The sequence below is a fragment of the Sylvia atricapilla genome, chromosome 9 (assembly GCF_009819655.1).
Source record: "Sylvia atricapilla isolate bSylAtr1 chromosome 9, bSylAtr1.pri, whole genome shotgun sequence".
Lineage (NCBI taxonomy): Eukaryota > Metazoa > Chordata > Aves > Passeriformes > Sylviidae > Sylvia > Sylvia atricapilla.
Window position 1 is genome coordinate 10,377,904 of NC_089148.1, and position 21,563 is coordinate 10,399,466.

A 21,563-nucleotide genomic window follows, 5' to 3' on the forward strand; every position below is an offset into this window, starting at 1 on the left:
AAGTCACCTGCAATTTCACACCTGCCATCACTGCTTTCATGGCAGCTGGCAAGGTGAGAACTTGATGAAGGTCCCACTTGGCCCAGGCTGAAAGTCAAAGCAACTGTTGGGCTTTTCAGGAAATGTCCTTCCTTGAAGTAGGAAGGCAGGTAGAAAACCTGCTGGCAGCTGCCCGGGGGCATCTGCTGCTTTGCTTAGGAGGCATTTGTGCTTTTTGCATGCTGTCGTGTTCTTGGCAGCAGCTTTCCTGAGCTGGAGAAAGCACTGGCCATCATCAGCTGTGGAAACACTTTCTGGGCTGCAGATTTCTTTCTGTGAAGCCACAATTGAACTGTGTTGGTCAAGTCTGTTTCCCTTCTAAGTGAGGTTTAATAGTGCCAGGTGAGTAGTAAAACCCATCCAGCAGGTTTTGACTCCACTGGTCAAATCTAACCTGCAATTTTGATTGTTTCTTCCTACAGGTGTGCAGGAGAGAGGCCATAAACCAGGCTAGGGAGCTCCATAGGACAACTGTGCAAATGCTGTGACAGGCTGGGCTCTGGTGCCTGCTTTCCTGCTTTCCACCCAGTCCCTGTTGCCCAGTACCAACAGGAACCTGTCCTGCCTGTGGCTGGGCAAGCCCAGGCTGTATTTCTCATTTGATGTGAGTTATGGCTCCCAGGGAGCAGCAAACCTGTGGATTTCCCTGGCCCTGACCAAGAGCTCGTCACAACAGTGTGCTGCTCTAGGTCTGTGGGCTGGAGACCCCTCACCAAATACCCACCACCAGCCACACAAGAGCAGGACACTCGAGCCAAGGGAAAGGAGCCAGCCCCCTGCAAGAACCAGAGGAATCCAAACAGCAGACTCAGGACAGAAACCAGACTCACAGAGGCCTAAGAATGTTGCATTGCACAGACACTGTGTTCTGCAGTCTGGCCTCCTGGCCCTAATATCCTCTGACAGCTCCCAGAGCAGGTTACAGAGATTGGATCACGGCACCAACTCCTGCGGGAGCTGCTGCTCCGGAGTCCCCTCTGCCAGGCCCCAGCACAGCACGCGAGGAGCTGCAAGGATGTGCAGCCTCCAGAGTTTGGAGCAGTGACTTATCCTCACAAGAGAAATACTGCCCAAATGCTGGGTCCAGCCCAGTCCTTAAAAACTGGAGTTTTGCACGGCAACTTCAGCCAGGCCCTGGTAAATGACTGCTTGTTTGGTGGCTAATTGCTTATGAAAACAGAAGGCACAAACCCAATCTGTGTCTTACACTGTCCACATCACCAGAGCCCACAGAAACATCCGCCCCAAATCAAACACTGCCTGCCTGAGACTTTTTGTTTTTAACTCCCTGTCTGTCAGACTGCAGAAGTGAAGAAGCTGAAGCCAGCCCGGGTAGCTGGGTTCATCAGGAATGTGTTAAGTTACGCCACCAACTCCATCCCCTTGCCAAGCAGCAGGACACGCAGAGCCGTGAAAGGACATGCGTGCCTCCCAGTTAATGTCACCTTCACAGCTTCCATAGGTCACAGCACAAGCAGACACCAAAACAAGATGCCAGGCAGAACACTGGTCCCGTTCTGAACAATGCCATGGGCCTGGGAGAGATGAGGAATTTAAGGGAAACAGAACAACAGGAAAGAAGGGAAATCCCTCCAGCAAAGATCTTGTGGCACATCAGTGGCCGCTCAGCACTGCACAGGGAGGAGTGACACAATGAGGTGACTAAAGGACTGCCTGGCAGGCAGCATTCCCATGGCCATTGTTGCCAGCACGGGAACTACACAGATAGCAAACAAGAGCTGTGTTCCCAGGCACTGGCAGAGACACATCCACGACAAATAAAATGACTTCCTGAAGCTCCTCCAGGCCAGGACGCACCATGCCATCATAACTGGTAAATCATATCCTGAGGCAGGAAAAACTCTGCCAGGAGGGGATAAAGCAACCTGGATGAGCACAGGCTGGGTTTTTGCCTGTGTCCTGGACTAACATTAATTATGAGGATAGATGTAACTTGAGAGTCACTGCAAGGAAGGAGATCTCCTTCAGAGAGTCTTTGTCTGGCCTAGGGGATATATGGGAGAAGTGGAGGATGAATCCCACCCAAATGTCACCTCACTAGAAGAGCGCTGCCTCGAGAAGTCACAAGGCTTGGAGAAAGAAGAGGGATAATTTCATAGTCTTTTCTCTGGCAATAAAGCCCCTGTAAGATCCCAGGGAAAACTGCTAGAAGCACCTGCTCTCGTCAGGAAAGCAGAAGCTGGACTACCCTGGGCAGAGGGGGTGGGAGCCATGGTGGATAAGCAGCTCTCTCCAGAGGATGCTACATGCAAGCCATGCATGTAGAGGACAACAACAAGGGCAGGCCAGGGGATCCGTGCAGTGCTTTAGCTCTGAAAACAGCTCCTGCAGGGATTCAGAGCAGGGCGTTCCGGGCTAATCTCTGCGTCCCCTCAGGGAACCTGAGGATTACTGCTCTACATCTGCTCACAAGGTTGGGCCCCACCTTGTCAAGGCAATGGAAGTGCTGACAGCCACTCTCAGCTCTTTAATAGGTTTGGGACAAACAGCAATGGGCTCTGTCCCCTGTGGTGCAGCATCTCTTAAGTGACTCCCTCACCCAGAGGCCTGACGGCTTCTCTTGAGCCTTGCCTGGGGCAGGAATGCACTCAGAACCTGGCAGCAAGGGCAGGCTCCTGGCAGCAGCTTCACAGCTACAGTGCAGCTGCCCCGGTTATCTCAGGGGTGGCAAAGGGTGACCCCAGCAGTGTCTGGCCACCACCAGTACCTCCCCAGCAGCAGCCACGGCAGTGTTTGGCTGCAGCCCAGGTCAGGGTGGGATGGAGGCAGCAGTCAGAGTTGTGCTTTCAACAGCAGACCCACGCAAACTCTGTTAACTTCCCAGCGGGGAGGGCTGAATAAAACCTGGACGGGCTCAGGGGTTTGTGCTGTTACGTATGCACCAAGATCACCTGTTTGCTTCTCTTCCTGCTCTTCTCTCCCTCCTGCAACGCCTGCCGGAGCTCGCTGCTGGCCCAGGCACCTGGGACACACCACTGATGCTTCCTCTTCCCTTCCGGACCTGGGGGTGCTGCTTTGGGATCGGCCCCGGCTGCGCCAGTCCCGGGCAGTCAGCCCCATCTGCTGGCTGCTCCGTCCTTGGCTGCTGTGGAAAAACGGAAAGCTCCGAGGGAAATGTAGGCTGAATGTTAGGAAAAGGTTTTTTGTTGAAAGGGTGATAAAGTACTGGAATTGTCTGCCCTGGGAGGCGGTGGAGTCACTATCCTTGGGTGTGTTTAAAAAACAGATTGGTCGTGGCACTCAGTGCCACTGTTTAATTGAGGTAGTGTTAGGGCATGGGTTGGACTCGATGATCTTAAAGGTCTCTTCCAACCTGGTGATTCTGTGATTCTCCAGTAATGGACAGCCTTGCTTTTAGCCAGTCTTCTCTCTATGCTCACATCCTTCAGTTGAAGCCAAGTCATAAGGCTGACCCAAATAATTTAAATTATTCACATTTACAAATAGGGAGTGCTAAACTGAAAACATTTTATTTAAAAATGTTACAAATAGGACAATACATATTGAGTTAAATGAGAGATTTTTAATTTATAATCATAACTTAAAAATAAATTAAGAGAGACTCTCATTCGAAGGCTTTTAACAGTTCAAAAATAATGTTTTCAATACATAAACATACAGATCTCAGTCTTCCATTTCATTTGTAAACGTTATGCAGGCATGCAATCCTTACAAACACCTCCAATTTATTTTAAAATAAATTCTGCTCAATTGATCAACAGCCACAGACCTACTCAAGAACAAATGTTTTACAATACATGTACAGGTAGGAGCACAGAAATATCCACAGTAAAAGTTGCACAAATAAATATGTATGTATATACACATATTACAGTACACAATCCCACAGGGATGAGATAATTTCAGATCTACCTGCTGGGTTCAGAAACCAGAGTACATTGTGTAAGCACTATGGTTCCTAGTGCTGTTACAGTTTAAAAAAAGGTATCTAAAAGGTATCTGCTTTTCTGGGATATGCAGCAGAAACCCAAATATTTGCCCATACCACTCCAGGCATATGTATTGCCTGGGACATCTTGAAGTAAACTGACTTCCACAAACCAGATCAACAGTTTCAAAGCTGTTCAGCAAATATTTTGTCATCCTGATTCTTCTGTTTCTGCAAGCATAACCCCTGTGACTCCAGAGGAGACAACTCCAGCAGTGTAGTAAGTGATGTGAAATAATGCATGTCTTCACCTCACCTCGGTACCTTTGAGTGGAGCAGAGGAGGAACCAGCCTCCTCTTTAGACAGCAGTGCACTATTTGCTCACCATCTGGACAGGAGATGGCAAGCTCCCAGTTTAGGATCACTACATGGATGAATGTAGGCAGGGTTTGGCCAGAAGGCCAGAGTTTTCTGCTGGTCTTCAGTGGAAATACCAGACAGCTTGAGTTTAAGATTTCTGAGTCATACACAAGGTCAATCATCTTGTCAGCAAAAGGTAAAAACATCTGGACAGCTGCTGATTTGCAGGCAGTTCCATTCTCCAGAAATCTGAGATGTAAGTGAAGGTGGCTGCAATTCCTGCGGAGAGAACAAAATTCCTCCATAAATCAGAAAACTGGCAGAGATTTGTATTTGCTCTCATCTCAGAGGAATTTTGTATGCAGCAGGTAGCAGAACTGCACAAAAGTGTTCCTAATACCATATGCAGCTGGACAGAATACTAAGCACAATCATCCTTAAGGGGCTGAACAACCATTTCCACAGCAATAAATCCATCAGTCTTGTTAGGAATGTCCATGCAATGCCAAGATGCATATTAGGTATCCCAAAGCACATATTGCTGTGTCAGCAATTGTACAGCAATTAGCAGCTCTGATTGATTGCTTGTGTGATTAAAAGGAAGAGAATTTGTGAGTGAAGCCACCACATGTGCTTACCTGAAACACCTGAGTTAGACATTCTGGCCAGCAATTTGGAAACTACCTTCACTGCCTGTTTCCTGCCAGTTCCTGTAAAACAAAAAGTGAAAAGTTCTTTAATGGCAACAAGTTTTTATCAAATGGATTTTAGCAAAGTGATGGCAGTGGGGGTTTTTAAATGTTGCTTTTTGAGACACAACTTACTTGAAAGGAATAAACTTCTTTGCTGCAAGAAGAACAAGAAAAGGTATTAGCATTTCAAGACAAAAGCCCTAATTCTTGCTGTCTAAATATTTGGGGTTTACTATTTTTTTTTTCCTTTTTTAGATGTTCATCCAAAAGCCAACTATGGCATACAAGGAGGGTTCTGGAAAATAATTTCAGAATTTATCTAAGTATGGGAATTATCACTTTTTCAACAAACAAGATATAGGGCATTGGAGGTTTGGGGGTTTTTTTCCCTCCACTAAAAATTTCTCAGGAAGGTAAATAAAGCAGTGGAGCCAGACCAAGTGCTCACCTTTTCTCCGGAAGCGCCTTGCAAGCCAAAGGAGGAACGATGCCGTGGACAGCAGAGAGGCAGAAGTGGCTGCTATGCCCACGGAGATGTAGCTGGCTTGGTCAGAGGCTGAAAGCATGAAAAGGTTTCAGTGAGATCAAGGGGCACAGGTGGTCTTTGAAGCCCTCTCTCCTTCCTCCCTGTCCTCTTGGTCTTCAAGAGGAACCAGAACTGCAGCTTATAACACTTAAGTTTTCTCTTAATGAAACAGGACAGTTCCTGCATGCAAGGTGAAAAGCTGAATACAAAAAATCACCCCTTCCTTTGCCAAAGTAATGACAAGGCAAGAAGCTCCCTGCACCAGGGTCTGTCTCTAACATCCAGCCTTGCCTAGCAATTTGTGATCTTGTTTTTCGTGTTGCAGTTCATATTTTAACTCCCTGTGTGCTATCTTCCTCTTTGACCAATCCTGCTGAGATCAATGAAATTATACAAGGATCTAAATTCTGTTCAAGCAAATGAAAGTGGAATTGAGCTTTTAAGACCTCAAGCAAAAGTATTCCAGGCAGGCCAGAGGTGTCCCAGCTGAGGGCAGTGACAGGGTTCTTACTGCCTTGAATGAGAAGGCAAGGCTGAGCTTTCTTTCATTGAAATTACAGCCTCTGAGAGAAAAGCTCTATGAGGACTTTTGGCTGAGGAGTTTATCCAAGAAACTATCAGACCAAAGTAAAAAATGTATAACATTTTCTACTGAGAAACAGACTTATGAATGCAGATTTCCCCACAAAAATCTGTTTCTCTAGAGAAGCTTTTGTCTCTATTCAAGTGAAAAAAGCTCATAGTGAGAAATATTTCGTTTAAAAACCAAACAGAAAGAACTGAAATCTGGCTGCAGGGTTTTTTTATACCTATAAGAAATCAACATTTTCCACCAAGATATTTTAGGACTTTTCCCCCTCTTCTATTTTCAAGCATAATGAGTGATTTTGTCAGGGTTTTGAATTCCTGGACTTCATTACATGTTCTAGTTCACTGGTTGCTCTTACCACCATTACCACCATTTTTCCACTCCTCATCTGACTAAAAATCCAGTGCCACCTCTCTGTGGGGCTGCTCACAGGCAAAATACCTTCACATGTGGGCAGGCTGGCACTCCAGGTTCCTGAATGGCTGCAGTCAAGAACACGAGAGCCATTGAGAGTCCATCCTTCAAGGCAGCTGAAGTGGCAGGAGGTGTTGTAGGCAAAGATCCCAGCCCCGTGGGAGCAATCCATAGAGCCGTTCTCAGGAGAGCTCAGTGGTTCACACTGTATCACTGGAACACAAAAAAAGATATGGTTAAGAGTGACTAAGGACTTTCCTGTCTTTGGTCCAATTTTTTGCACTAGTAGGTGTACAATTTATTTTCAAATTCATATGACTGTAGGATGGGAGCTACTCAGAGCCATGAGCAGGCATTCCAAGGCACAGCTGAAAACATGGGAGCAAAGAGTTTAGTTTGGAGCCAGGGCCCTACAGGAATATGGATTTCTGTGTGTTCCCCAGTGCCCAGAAAACTGCAATTCCCAACAGTCTTACCTTTGCATTTGGGCACTGGCTCTGACCACAGCCCCTGTGGCAGGCACTCGGTGCTGGGTGAGCCCTCCAGGACATATCCCTCACTGCACTGGAAATCACAGCGTGAGCCAGAGGTGAGCTCTGCGGGAGCACGGTCACAGCTCACAGAGCCTTCTGCTGGCCGCGGGACAGCCTCGCATCTCACAGCTGCAGCGCAGGGAGACAACAGCAATCGGCACGGGTGCTTCGGGAGAGCAGCACGGCAATGCTGACAGCCCCGAGGGCTCAGGGGAGCAGGGAGAAGGGAGTTACCTGCACAGGTCGGCTGCTGCCCGTCCCAGGCCCCAGAAGAGCCACACTGCAGTGTAGCTGGTCCTGTCAGCGTAAATCCCTCCTCACAGGTGAACTCACAGGTGGCTCCCCAGCTGAGCTGCACAGAGGGATGGGAGCAGTTCACAGCGCCATGGACAGGCATTTCCAGGGCAGGACAGGTCACAGCTGAAAGGCACAAGAGACAGGACACAGCTTAGCTTGGAGTAAGTCGGGATAAACACTCTTCTAGGAGCTGGCAAGGAGACAGGCCCTGCCTGAAGCTGTCCCCTACAGAGCCATCCTACCTCCCTTCAGAGCTAGCAGCGTCTCAGAAACAGATTTCAGTAGGCTGCACAGTGCAGCCAGAACCCTTAAATATGCACCCAAAGCATACAAGTTATCCTAGGAATGGCTCTGGATTACTCTCCACCCCAGACTGCATAAACCAACACTTGCTCCCATTTGAGGTTTAGGGATTAAACAATCCCTGCCAGAAGACTCCACTCTAAAGTGTGTTATTGTGTGTGTTTGGGGCACTGCTCCAGCGTTGTTTGTCACCCTGCTCTGCTGTTTCCCTACTAATACAGGAGGCTAAATGACCCCACCTTGAGATTTTCTCATGAAAAGTGCTACAGAGGTGGTGGGGATGAATGTTACTCTTTGACTACGCTTGATTGAGAAAGTCTTTTCAGATTCTTCAAATTTCAATCGATGGTTTCCAAGCCAGCAAGTCTTACCTTTGCATTTGGGCACTGGCTCTGACCACAGCCCCTGTGGCAGGCACTCGGTGCTGGGTGAGCCCTCCAGGACATATCCCTCACTGCACTGGAAATCACAGCGTGAGCCAGAGGTGAGCTCTGCGGGAGCACGGTCACAGCTCACAGAGCCTTCTGCTGGCCGCGGGACAGCCTCGCATCTCACAGCTGCAGCGCAGGGAGACAACAGCAATCGGCACGGGTGCTTCGGGAGAGCAGCACGGCAATGCTGACAGCCCCGAGGGCTCGGGGGAGCAGGGAGAAGGGAGTTACCTGCACAGGTCGGCTGCTGCCCGTCCCAGGCCCCAGAAGAGCCACACTGCAGTGTAGCTGGTCCTGTCAGCGTAAATCCCTCCTCACAGGTGAACTCACAGGTGGTTCCCCAGGTGAACTGCACAGAGGGATGGGAGCAGTTCACAGCCCCATGGACAGGCATTTCCAGGGCAGGACAGGTCACAGCTGAAAGGCACAAGAGACAGCACACAGCTTAGCTTGAATCAAACCATAAAAAGTTTTTTTTGTTTGTTTTCTGAAACTTAGCAACACATCCACTAAAAGGAGAAGCTTTAGAAAGGGGTCTACTATGCCACCATGTCAGAAGGCAGATAGAAGTGGAAATATTTTAAAATGGTAAACTGACTCTTAAGGTAACATTGTTAATTCATCTGCAGCTCATGACAGCAACGATTTGCAGTCAAAATTTCCGTTTTGACTGCTGTTGGGTGATCTTTGATGCTTTTATTTGCTTAGGAAAGTATCTCATCCTAAGCCAAACACCTCAGAAAATGATTCCTACAGTCGGGTGTAACTGGCCTGTTGAGAGCAGTCTCACAGCTAGGTCATCTCAATTCGCTGTTCCCACCTAAGAGTTGGAAAAGTCTTTCCCTGCAAGGAACAAGGCCAGAACATTCATCCTACTCATTTCACCTCCTCAGGAACAGAGACCTGTGTGCTGAAATAAAATAGCACCTACACTGTGTAGTTAGTTACAGAAGAATTGGCCAAACTTCCATTTGCACCTACTGCCAGAGCAGCACTGAGGTTTACAGGGCCATGTCCAATGCAGAAAGCTCACCTTTGCATGCTGCAAGGGGCGCAGACCAGACCCCAGCAGAGGTGCATTGAACAGACTCCAGTGCAGTCAGCTCATAGCCCTCCTCACACTGAACTGTGCAGGATGAGTTGTAGCTGAAGTTCCCCAATGGATGCTGGCACTCAAGGCTCCCATGAACAGGTTTCTCTAGTGGATCACAACTCTTAACTTCAAAGAAGCACAAGAAGGTACACAGTCAGTCTCTTTGGCTGAGCAGGTAAACCAAGAAGCCAAACTGAACAGTAGCTAGCTCCACTTGGTCAAAAAGCAGGATGAAATAATCTTACCAAACTCGCACTCAGGCCCATAGAACCCAGGGTTGCAATGGCAGGTGTGATTGTTGATAGTCTCTATGCATTCTCCATGGCCACTGCAGAGAGATGGGTTGCAAGAAGCTGGAAAAAAAAAAATAAAGCAAATTATGAAAGAACTTGCCAACAGCCACTAATGAAACCTGCCTAGCACTTTGTTTATCTTTCTGACACTAAACAAGCCCTTTGTATAGCAAAGGAAAATCAGAGAGTTTGGTATTTAGGATTATCTTGTCATTTCACAGAAGAATTTCTGAAATGCACACCTTTTACAGACTAGCTCACAGTAAAAGGATTCTGCTGGCTGGAAACTCCAAGACCACTTGTTCTGAGGTAAATATTAGATGAAGTTAAACAACTCATCCCAGCCACCACCTCCTCTCCCCAGGGTCACACTGGAATGACCTTTATCACACCATACCTGTGTAGCACAAGGCAACCTTCTTTTTCTCACACTGCTCATCATTCCATTTGCCATCATCCTTCCCTCTTTTGATGTAGATCTCAACGCAGTCCTCATTGTTCCCTTTGCCATTTGGCTCCCCTGAAGCCCAGTTTCTTGCTTCTTCTGTCAGTTCTTTGTTAGTTCCAGTCCAGGTCCACACACCATTAACTTTTCTGATTCCAATCCAGTAGTAACCCGGATTGAAGGGTAAGAAGGCATTGAGATGCTTGATTTCCTCCTTGTTCTGGATGGCAACCAGGTTAGTATACTTCTTTCTGCACCACAGCTCTGCTTCCCTGTAGGTCATGTTTGTGTCTGAATAATGGTATGTCCACCCATTCACCCCCTGCAGCACTGTAAGTCCTAGAATAAGAAGATATTCAAAAGTTGGCATCTGACTTCTCTTCTCTCTCTAGAAGAGGACATTTAAGCTCTATAAATACTGCAAACTTGCCAGTATCTGAAAATGCATAAAAACTAGTGGTAATTATTTTATAAACAATCACCTGGCAAGCTTCAAACCAGGCAAGTCAGCTTCAAGTACGGAGACTTCAGCCTATGAAACTATGTCAGTCCACACAAAGCTTTGAGACTGTAGGAGCCAATTATGGCTTTGACAGGCAAGCAGGGAAAATGTGCCATTGCATCCAGAGGTTGTTCTGTGTGAACACAGCCTCAGGTTAATTAGGGCAGGTTCAAAAATTCTGTTTGATGATGAGCTCAAAGAGAACAGTCACGCTAATATTGCCATCCCACTAGTTTTCTACACAGAGAAATACACACTTACCATAGGTAAGAAGAGGTAGGAACTGCAAGCAAATCATGTTTCTGAGTGTTTTCTCTATCTTTTCAGCAGATGGCTATGAGAAATCAAAGAAACACATTCATAAAAAACAAACACTGAGCTGTCAAAATTCTATATAAACTACTGACCATACAATTTTTTGCTACACACTTTTAAACAAGAATTAAGTACGATTTCCACTTCTAGGAAATTACTAACTTAAAAACAGTTTCTAATATCAAGATACTTTAAAATGTAAGCCGTTTTTAAGGAAAACTAACACAGATTTCCAGCTGCCTGGTTCTCCTTTAGCTGGGTAGTGAAACAGAATAGCAGAGTCCATTTCTACTCACAGTTTGTAGCTGCAGTGTCCAGGTGACAGAATTCCTCTGCGCTGCTTCCCAGGGACTGTTTTCTGTGGCTAAGTGGATGAACTCAGCCTTGAAAATCAAGTTCAGCTTCAAGTGTCTGTGATGCTCTGCCTTTTATTGCCTCAATGAGCCTGCCCTCCACGAGACGGGAAATTCCGTGTGGAAAAAAATTTCTTGGAAAATCCCAGGATCTGGCCCTCCCACACACGTCAAGACGGATGTTACCCCTTGCCAGATCAGCCCTCCCACAAAGACGTGCTGTGCTGACAAACTGCCAAGTGCCACATTACAAACTTTTACTGACAGAAACACACAATTCCAGGATATCAAGGAGGAGGGTGACAATTAGCTTGAATTAATTGCACGAGTAAGCAGATTCCAGTTTTTCACCAGGCATAATGTTTTGCAGCAAGGAGGTGCTGCGTCTTCCAGTCTCTCAGTAGGAAAGGCACCAACACTCAAAGCTGGTTAACCAGGTTGGGGTAAAAATGGAAACTGCAGCACTGGACGAGCCCTTCTTTGTGGATCTCAACTGTGCAGAGCTCTCATTTGTGGTCAGGTTTGCCAGCCCCAGGACTGCTGGAACTCTTCACAATACAGGTTCATCAGTCACTTGTAGCAGTCAAGCTTGAAACGTGGACCTAGCTTTGAAGAGTCCTTTGGACCATATTCTTCAATGTCCTGATCTCAATAGAGTTACAACTCCTCAACAGGTGCATATAATATTTCAGGTGGACAAGACAATACACTAGGAATTCATGCACATTTATTGTGTATTTCCTGATTAATTATACTGCTGCATAAAGCTTCACCATTATGGATGTGATTTAATGAGGCTGAACATGCAAAGGACTCAACAAGCACTGGCAGCAATAGGAGGCCACAGGGTAGCACCCACCTCATATCTGTAAAGCATAGTTAGAGTTTATACAGTGCATGTTGGAGCTCTGATTTTGGACCCTCAGCCTGTTCTTACAGAAGAGAAATCAGTGGCTTCTGGATTCCAAGCTAACAACAACTAGTATTGCCCAATTTTTTCACCAAAAAACCCCCAAACTGTCAAGTAGCCAAAGATCTCTGCCCATCAAAGGGCAGAAAAGAGCATCATCTCAGAAAAGAGCATGGAATAAAGAATATATTCTAAAGCAGCCTCAGTTACTAACAAATCAGGAGAGTTGACTAGAAATTGCCACAAAGTGTTAGAAAGCAAGTCAGTTACTGAAGAGAGTGAGGATTAAAAACAACACACTGGGTATTTGTAGGCACAGGAATGCTTTCTAGCAGGTGTGAACTAGCAAAGCTAGAAATACAAACGGACAATCAAGAAACTGGCAAAGCTGAGGTTAGCTTTTGGCTGGCCTGGGCAAGCCTTGCTTAGAAGAACCAGGTTTCCTGAGGCTTCCCGGCAGCATCAGATCAGGACTGCTGTTTATTTAGCCTCAAACTTGGAAGGAAAACTCTTCCTGTTTGCAAGCCCTTCTATGTTAAGAGGCTTTACTACCTGAGGAACACAGACAGAAGCTGGTACTTTAATGCACCTGTACAGCACATTATGCAGCAGGGCCTAATTTCACAGGGGTTCTGTAAACATTTATTCTACTACACACTAAGGTGAATTAGTCTTGATAGGGCAAAGGATTTTTTTTTTGTTTGTTTGTTTTCTAAAGCATTGATCAGCTGTTATAACTGTATGCACAGAAAATTTATAGACAACTTCAGGACAGTTTTTACATTCCCAGATGCCAAGAGGCAGAAAATGCTACATCTTTTCCTGGAGGTTCCCTTTTCCAAGTCATTTAACGAGCTTCCTACTACTTACCATGGCAGAAACTCTGAAGAAAGTTCTGAAGAAACTTTATCGGAATTCCTATGCCAGTGGAATCTCCGGAGGAAGGAAGAGCTTATTTCATAGTTTACAGTAGTCTTCCTTTGCAGGGGCTGTCTGAGACCTCTTGTCTGCAGCAGATAAAGAAAGTCTCACAAAAAATAACAAAACACCAAAGCCTACAAGCAATATGCTGGTAAAAACTCCAGCCTAAAAAAAGACTGCTTCTTTGTGTTGGCTGTATTCCCTTGTGCATCACTGACATGGGGCTCTTTTTGGTTTTTCCCAGGGAATTCTGTTATCCAGTGATTATATTCTTCTTTCCTTGTAAGGTACTGGAAGATGAAGGAAAGGTTTTCAGGAAAAAAAAAAAAGCCAGAAAATCATTTTCAAAACCCCACAATAGAGGTTAAAATCTCTTTATTAAGAGCCAAAGGCACTTCAAAACTTCAGGGGGACTGGGATTCCTATGAGCTAAAGCTCATGTTGGATGCTAAACTACATATATATTTCAGGAAAAATACCTGTGATACAGTTACTTAGGTTGAACTATAGATAATCAAGCTGAAGATGCCATGCAGTCTGACTTTAGCTGCTTTCTGTGTTACTAATTTATTGTCTTCTCAAAGTTATTTCATATTCATGCTTTTTTACTTTTTTGACAATTGATTTGGGAACACAAGATCATCATTTCTTGTGCTGTACAGAGGTGGATGAAGTTGTTGCTCTCTTCTTATGCTACATGAGCACAGACACAGTTCCTTAAAATTAATACAATTCCTCTCTTCCAGAAAAATAGGAGACTCTAAAGACAAATTTTTAGAAATGCTGAGCACTTCTCATTCCTATTGTTATAAATACGTATTATAATACTGGCTTTTCACAAACATTAAAAGAGATGCTATATATATATAATGTTAAAGTAACTTTACTCTGAAGATATAGTTTTAATTTCTGCTATTAACTTATACATAGTAGTAAAATAGCTAATATAGTTATGCCTGTAATTAAACCACCTGCTTAGTTAAGATAACATCCAGTGAAGGTATGGTGAAGAGCCCTGCTACTGATATGCCAACTATCAGCACCTGCCTTCTGAACAAAGTATAGACCAAAACCCAAGCTAAAAGTGATAATGAGAACAGACTAAAACCACAGCCAAGAAAGGTGCATGGTCTAAAAAGCAGACCCGAGGAAAAGCCATGCTAAACAGTTCTTAAAATACATAAACTAGTTTATTGAAGAGTTGAAATATACATAATTGTCTATGAATATGTAATAAGCTGATACAATAGAAAATATATAGAAAGAGTGTCCCTGAAAAAGCTGATACAATAGAAAAGATATATAAAGAGTGTCCCTGAAGTAGCAGGTGTGCTCTTGGCCGAATGCCAAGCACCCACCCGTTAAAAACTTTGCTTTATAATCTTTGTCTCCTATTATCCTTTATTAAACTTTTAAATTTTACCGGGAGAGTGAACATCGTTTTTCACACTATACACTCCAGACTTTCACTTGCACAACTGAAAGCCCAGCTTTGTCTAGGGAACACTCCAGATCACCTCTTCTCCCATACAAACAGAGGTGCATTAACAATTATGTAGCCACAACTAATTTCCCAGTTGGAAAGTTCACTTAAGAGGCCACTCTGAGACATAAAGGGTAAGAAAGGGCTATATAAACATATTAGAAATAAAAACAACAAAATCCAGCCAGGTCTGCTATTTAAAGGACCGAGGACGTGTCAAATGTCATTTCTTTCTATATAAAGGAAAGTTAATATTCACTGCAATAGCGTCATGAATTGGGAAAAGAGAACAGGTCAGATTATGGAGTGAAGACTATTAAGGTTGGTTATAACCAATCAAGCTACAGTTAAATACAGTTAAAAGATCCAAACCCTCAGTAATTAACCTGGAGAATATGAGAAAAAGGTGGGAAAAGGTGGACAAAAAGCAAATATTGTCTCTCTGTATCTCAGAAAATAAGATCAAGGTAATCAGAAGCTGGGCCTTCCATGTGAGCCCCTAGAAACGACACTAGAACATTGAAAAATGTTAAAGGAAACCATTAAAAATCAGCAGAATGCTGCTAAACTGTCAAGAACAACTGACATTGATATGATTGATCTGTTCCCGGCAGATCAACCTGGCTTGTGTCTCAAGGCTGTGTCAGTAATAAACAAGAATGCACTATGGTTTGTTATGATTAAGATTTTTAATATCGTCCCATGAGACTTTCTTATGAGGAAACAAGTGAAACAATGCTTAGCTGAAATCACTATAAAATGAGCACACATGGCATGGAAGCAGTACTCAAAGGGCAGTTTTTCAAAGAACTCTATGTGTCCTAGAGAAGTGTTTTATTCCCACCCTACTGTAAAAAAGGGGTGCTGGAGGAAAGAAATATTTACAATTTTCTAAAACACAAAAGGTGTTTTAGAGAACTTAGGAGGCACGTGATCAACAATGTTTCACATCCACTTGGAGCATAACAAGTAGCGGTGGTTTGATTTGTAGTGACAAAGTTTTAATTCAGAATTTTTCAAAGAGGCCATGAATTGCTAAAACAGGGGTTTTGTAGAGTCTGCCTTTCTGCTGGAAATTTGTAAGTTTTGGTTTGAGAAACATTTTTTCAGTATGTTTATCAGTATCTCAAGAAAATTTAATGCAATGGAAAATTATTCTGCTTTATCTGAAACTCTGTTGAACTTGAAGAAATCACAAATCCAAGACAAATACAGAATGTGGCGGGATCCCAGACAAACGGAATATATAAATGTACATTTGTGCATAGAGAAAAAGACAGAGATTAATTTCCCATGTGTTTTTTAAGGACTGGTTCTTTATCTACAAGATTGCATCTGCATTTACATATCGACATACAGAAATAGAGCTTTAAGTGCCTCTGAGTAATCTAGTTCCACCTCTCTCCTAGAAGATATTTTTGTCATTCCTGAATTAAAACACTTGTTAAGTATTTGTTTCAAAGTGCTTTGTATAACGGACATTTATCCCATGGCAAAGAGTCATAGAACCACTTGAAATTCTGAAATAGTGGAAAATCCTCCAGCTTCACCAACAGTAACACTCACTAGGAGAGGAAAAGTAAGAGATCAAGCCAGCCTTGAGGGGGGAAAAGGAGTTCTCGTGCCAGTAGTGAAGGTGTTTCCTGTTTGGAGAGGAGCTTGCAACACTTAATTCTTTAGAAATTAAGAAACAAAGGGTTTAAGGCACAAAGTTTCCCTGAGGTCCAGATGGGAAGAAAAGATAATTTCCAAAAACATACTCATCCCTCAGCTTTTGTGTCTGATTAAGCGTGAATAAGGTAGGCAATGTAACCGCTACAAAGAGCTGGAATTTCTCGAGGCTGCCTAAGGCAGTCTCCACTCTGTCTGGAGTGGAACCCCAGGAGTCAGAAAATCTTATCTCCACTTCTCATTTCGGGAATTCTGATGTGACTCATAGTGCTCAATTTCCTCCAAACAGTCAAAAATATCCATTGAAGAATCTAACCTGAGGCTGGGGGGTCACTTGCACTGGCCAGGTGTGATTCAGAGCACTGAAATGGGAAACAGAGCCAAGGAGCAGAGGAGACAACAGCTCACACCTCAAGTTAAGATAAAAACAGGACTGGCCTTAACATCACATGCTGGCTGCCTGCAGTTGCAGATGGAACTGATCCCATGCAGATCTTGAGTATTTCTAATTCCACTGTTGGAAATCGTGGCAGGGGAGCTCTTGGAGCCTTGTCACCCTTCATGCACACATAGAAAGAATAAGTATATAATGCATGCATTGACTGCTCATTTACTGTCCAGCCCTGTTCCACAGCCCCATGGTCTCAGCAGGGGAGATTCCCCAAAAGTGACACTGACAGGGGACGCTGGCTCTGAGGAACAGTTTTGGCTTTTGGCAAGTGAGAGGAGTGAGAGGAAGTTTTGGGATTAGGAGATTAAATAGGTAGTTGAGATTGTAAAAGTGGTCATCATGAGATATGGTTATGGTTTTACAGATTCTTTGCATAGCTTCTGCCTAGCCCTGTTCCAGTAAAATATTGTTTTGACTTATCAGAGAGCATGTGACATTATCAGCAGCACTGGAGTGCTGGCATGACCCACCATTCTTCATTTGCTGTATCAGGAGGAAGAGGCTACGAAAAGGAAGAAGATGCTGCAGCTTCACTTCCTTACTAATGCATTTCACCATGAGTTTATGAATTCCAAACTTCAGGTCTGTTCTCTTCAGTGCTCAAGTTCAGCTTCAGGAACATCATTTTTATACATCAATGGACGCAGTATTTAACATGTTTGAGTCCTTAACTACAGCAGTATTCAAGAGCAATCATTAAGTCATTAAACACAGCATTCATTATAACAAATATAATGATCATGAAAGGTCCATCACCAAAACTATTGGAATTCTGTGGAATGAAAACATACCACTGGGTGTCTGAAAACTTCAAGGCAGAAGACCAAAGCACAAGGAACAACTGCACAACACTGAGAAGTAAAACCTGACCCAAGAACAGCCATCAAAGTGTATTATTCATACCACTCACGACTTTTCTCAGTGAATAGACCACGAAAAAACAGAAGTTCTAGAATTAAGGACTCTTTCAGGAGCTTTTTTTGCCACTATATATATGAATTTACCATATATTAATTATTCAGAGAAAGAAATTTATTTACGTCAGCTGGATAAGTAATCACTCTTTAGGACAGGCATTTTTAACATAAGATCATTAGTGAAGTGTACTTTAGTTGCTGCATATAATTGTTGTTTCAAGAACAAAGAACTCATCACTAACGTTGAAAGCAATGGTGTTAAATTACTTAATTTTATCGCTTCCCAGACAAGAAAACCCCAACAAACTGGCGCCACAAGGCCTTTTAAAGTTCCAGTTAACTAAGACCAAGAAAATTTGGACTTCCCTTATTTCCAGGGCTTGAAAACAATACTTTAAGTTTTGCAGCAAAGATTTTACACCTCCAACACTTTCAGATTTCTTGACTCACCAGGAAGGATGATCTGTCACCCATCCTGAAATTGTTGTATGTTTATGGTTGAGCCTTAAAAGCAATCCACAAAGTCAGTTTTCTCAAGTGCTGAGCATGTACCCACCCCACAGACCCTGTTAGTAACCATTCACAGGTAAAAGGTTGTCAGGTACTGGAACAGCCTGCCCAGGGAACTGATGGACATTCTTGGATGCTTAGGGATATGGTTTAGGGGTGAATGTGGCAGTGTTAGGTTTCTATTTGGATTCTGACCTTACAAGGCTTTTCCAAACAAATGATTGATTCTGTATTTATCCTTCCTGGTACATACTAGTAGTGGTTTTTTTCCTCTCATTTATCAGTAGGCATTTACCCATCATTTGTAGTCACATGGTTGCAATCAGTAGCAGAGTCTGGTTATTTGTTATTACAGAAGTAATATTACCTTCATAAGGGGTATTGTATCAGCAGGAAGAGAAGGAATTGCCATTTACTACCTATAAAATAATACTGGGCCTGCACACAACATTCTTACTTCAGGTAGTTAAGAGTTCAGTTAATCTAAATCCCCACAGTGAGGGGTACATAATTACAGTGGGGTAGCTACCCTACTCTCAAAATAAAATGAAGGATCCAGATTTATGCCCTGAAGATAGATAAATTAGGAGTGCAGCTGCTCTATACCCTCTAGAGTCAAATACAGACAAAGGTTTATCTAAAGGTTAAGTCAAAGGACATAACTCCAATTTATATCCAAAATTATACTAGTAAGACTTCATACCATTACACTCCCCATCCATCATCTTCATTCTGATTTTTTCTTAGGAGCTGCAACCCCAACACCATGACAAAGGAAGGGCATGGTGTCCCTGCTGGGTGCCTCCAGCCCTAAATCTACCCATCAAAACCCCCTCAGATCTCTACTCCATGAATGCAAATGTGTGAACTTATGTTGAAGAAAAGCAGCTGAAAGGCTCATCCTGATATTCAGGATGTCACATATCCCACACAAATGAACTCTGATCAATTAAACAGCTCATTCACACTGTTTGTCTCTGCAGACCACAAAGGAACAGCTGGGCCTCGGGAATCATCACCTGCACACTGCTTCCATCATGCCCCCAACATATGGTGCAAGGCATGGACACCAGGAGCAGGGAAGGACAACCAAAGGACAGCAAAGCTCTGGAAACAAACCTAGAGAGCTGTTTCATTGAACAAGGGCATTCTGGGCATGTCCCATGTTCTCTCACTTCAAACACTAACGATCCTGTGGCAAGCAGGTGATATTTATGGTCATTCAGAAGGAGAGTCAGAAGAACGACACCTCCTGGTAGGAAAGTCGAGGCTTTTCAAGGAATAGATACATGCCATGAGGTCCCTTCCAAAGAAAAGCCTCTCCAGAACGTATTAGAAATTTATGTTTAAGCCTGGGGAAGAGGAAGCAGCTCAGAAGGCTCAGAAAAGTAAAGAAGGTGCTCAGAAGTTTTCTGTGCATAAAAAAAGATACAGCTGGTACAAAACACTCAAATGGATAAAAAAAAAAATTTGTGAGTAAATGTAGACCAGAAATTAGAGGAGGTTTTTTTAGCCAGAAAAGAAATGGGGTTATAAAACTGTCCTCTATGAGGAGCAGAACAAAACTTGGTTTTGCCCAGATCTTGTTCAGTTCCTGAAATGGATCATTACTTATGAAAGCAAGATATGAGGGGTCCAGAAGAGGCCCTTCATACTCCAGCACGCTGGATGTGGGCCTGGATTCCTAAACTTCAGCACACGAACCAAGCCTCTGGCTCCTGAAACATAAAATAAACACACAGATGCCAAAGATGTTAATCCTGAGAGAGATAATGTTATTACCCTGCATTTGTTCTGGCCTCTTTGCTAATCTGAGGAGCTGCTAATCAACAGCTGTAGAAGAAGAATCTTTATTAAATCCTATTAAATTGAATGGGCCAAGCAGCAAAGAAGACCTGTGATCTTTGATGTCCATGGCAGAATTTACAACAATGCATTTCCTTTCCACAAGTGTACTATGTATTCTTCTGATCAATCTCAGGGTTACTCCTGCTCTGGAATAACAAACAAATTTGCAAGTACAGTTAACATTAGCCTTCATTTTACTTTCTCTGTTGTGTGAGGGTTACATGCGATGGAAAGCACCTACTTCAAAAGCCTTTCCTTAATATTTTCCTGTAATACAAGAATGGGCTAAATGTATCCTTACACCTTGTGCTCTCTGTCAGAGAGCTCAATAAAAAGAGAAATTTATACACCTGGAGTTCAAAGTGATTGCTTCCCTTTTCCTGACTCCAGTAGCCTGGATTGATCCAATGGCTTGAGAAAAATCTCGTTTTGAGTTTCACTGCAGCACAGTGCATAGTTAACAGCTTTGCAAAATAATAATATCACTTTCCTAGTCATTTGCCATTTAGAGTTTAAATGGCTAAACAAATGAAGATGTTTTGGCATTAGGGTACTATTAGGATACTCCTGGCTTACAGGATCTGATGATAGGAAGGACATAAACACAGCAATTTTAGTCACTTGGGTGCAGTCCAAATCCTGCAAACTGCAATGCAAAACAAGACCCAAACTATGTTTTTTAGGGCTCTGCTGCAAAGAGACAAGATGTCACTTGACCAAATAAACAAAAAAACCTTATTTTTTTTCAGAAAATAGTGCCAAGCTCCCTGTCTCTGTTAGCCATGAGGAAGCCCATGACAAAAGGAAAGTCCCTCAGTGCAGTTCTGTTGGAGACAGGCTGTGTCTGGTTGAAGACCCCTGTCACCCCATGCCATCCTCTCTGTACCCCTGAGGCCCACAGAGTGACGCACCAACAATTCCCACCAGCAGTGGGGAATTTTTGTCTGCAGCCTGAAAGCCAACAGGAAGCTCCTATACCTGGGCACAGCATAGGAAACAACTCTTTGATGAGATGGGTGCTTGGGAAGGGAAAAGCTTTAAAGAAAACGGGACAAAGCTCTGCTGGGACTATTACTAAGTCACAAATTTATCTGCTCAAACTCATGTTGGGTGAAGCGTGATGCCTGTCCTCCTTGTTGCGAGCAAATTTCTTCAAGCTTAGCTTCTAACATATGCCACAAGTATTTCCTTTGCCATCCTTACCACTATTGTTTGCTGCAGGTTCCTTCCGTGCATCATAACTGACATGGGGCAATAAAGGTTTTCACAGCCATGCAACAGACTTCAGTGCTTGAGGAAGTGAAGGAAGCCATTCCAGCAAAAAAGAAAAAATGGAGCTCACGCAAACAAACAGCTTCCACAAAGCTTTGTAAGTGCAAAGGATAAATCAAAACGTGATATAATAAAGTAAGCTGGTAAACAAAGTAACCAAGGCGTAAGCCAAAGGCACAAAACCAGCCACAACAAAACCAGACCTTCCTAGATTAGCAGAAACAAATGTAAAACAATAATCCTACAGGCCTTCACTGCTAGACAAAGCAAGCTTAAGCAACCACCTCAACTCCACAAGACTTTCTAAGCCTCCTTATCCTAACTAGGCACAGATTTTATCACTTTCTCTGCCTCCCTTGAAAATCCCGAACAGCTGAGACAGGAGGCTTGGTTTCTACTTAAAGCCCTTCACACCTCTTCCCTTCTTAAAATTTAGTTAGTGAGGATTTAGCTTCTCTGAGCTCTGGTCTTTTTTTCTTTCTAG

At 43.7% G+C, this 21,563-nt stretch overlaps 1 protein-coding gene across 2 annotated transcripts; it reads right to left on the bottom strand.

The window, feature by feature from the left end:
• Positions 1-3,508: 3,508 nt before the first annotated feature.
• SELE (selectin E) lies at positions 3,509-11,495 on the bottom strand. 2 transcript variants are annotated; one of them, XM_066324778.1, is made up of 14 exons: positions 11,040-11,495; positions 10,690-10,762; positions 9,879-10,265; positions 9,434-9,541; positions 9,129-9,314; positions 8,327-8,512; positions 8,036-8,221; positions 7,299-7,484; positions 7,008-7,193; positions 6,559-6,744; positions 5,451-5,558; positions 5,135-5,156; positions 4,949-5,020; positions 3,509-4,589 (listed from the first exon to the last, which is right to left on the bottom strand). In XM_066324778.1, the coding sequence occupies exons 2-13, from the start codon at positions 10,724-10,726 to the stop codon at positions 4,963-4,965; spliced, it is 1,836 nt and encodes a 611-aa protein (XP_066180875.1). In that variant the 5' UTR covers positions 10,727-10,762; positions 11,040-11,495; the 3' UTR covers positions 3,509-4,589; positions 4,949-4,962. The 2 variants fall into 2 exon arrangements, with proteins under 2 accessions (XP_066180875.1, XP_066180876.1); XM_066324779.1 differs by lacking the exons at positions 8,036-8,221; positions 8,327-8,512 and having other exon boundaries at positions 11,040-11,494.
• Positions 11,496-21,563: the final 10,068 nt, after the last annotated feature.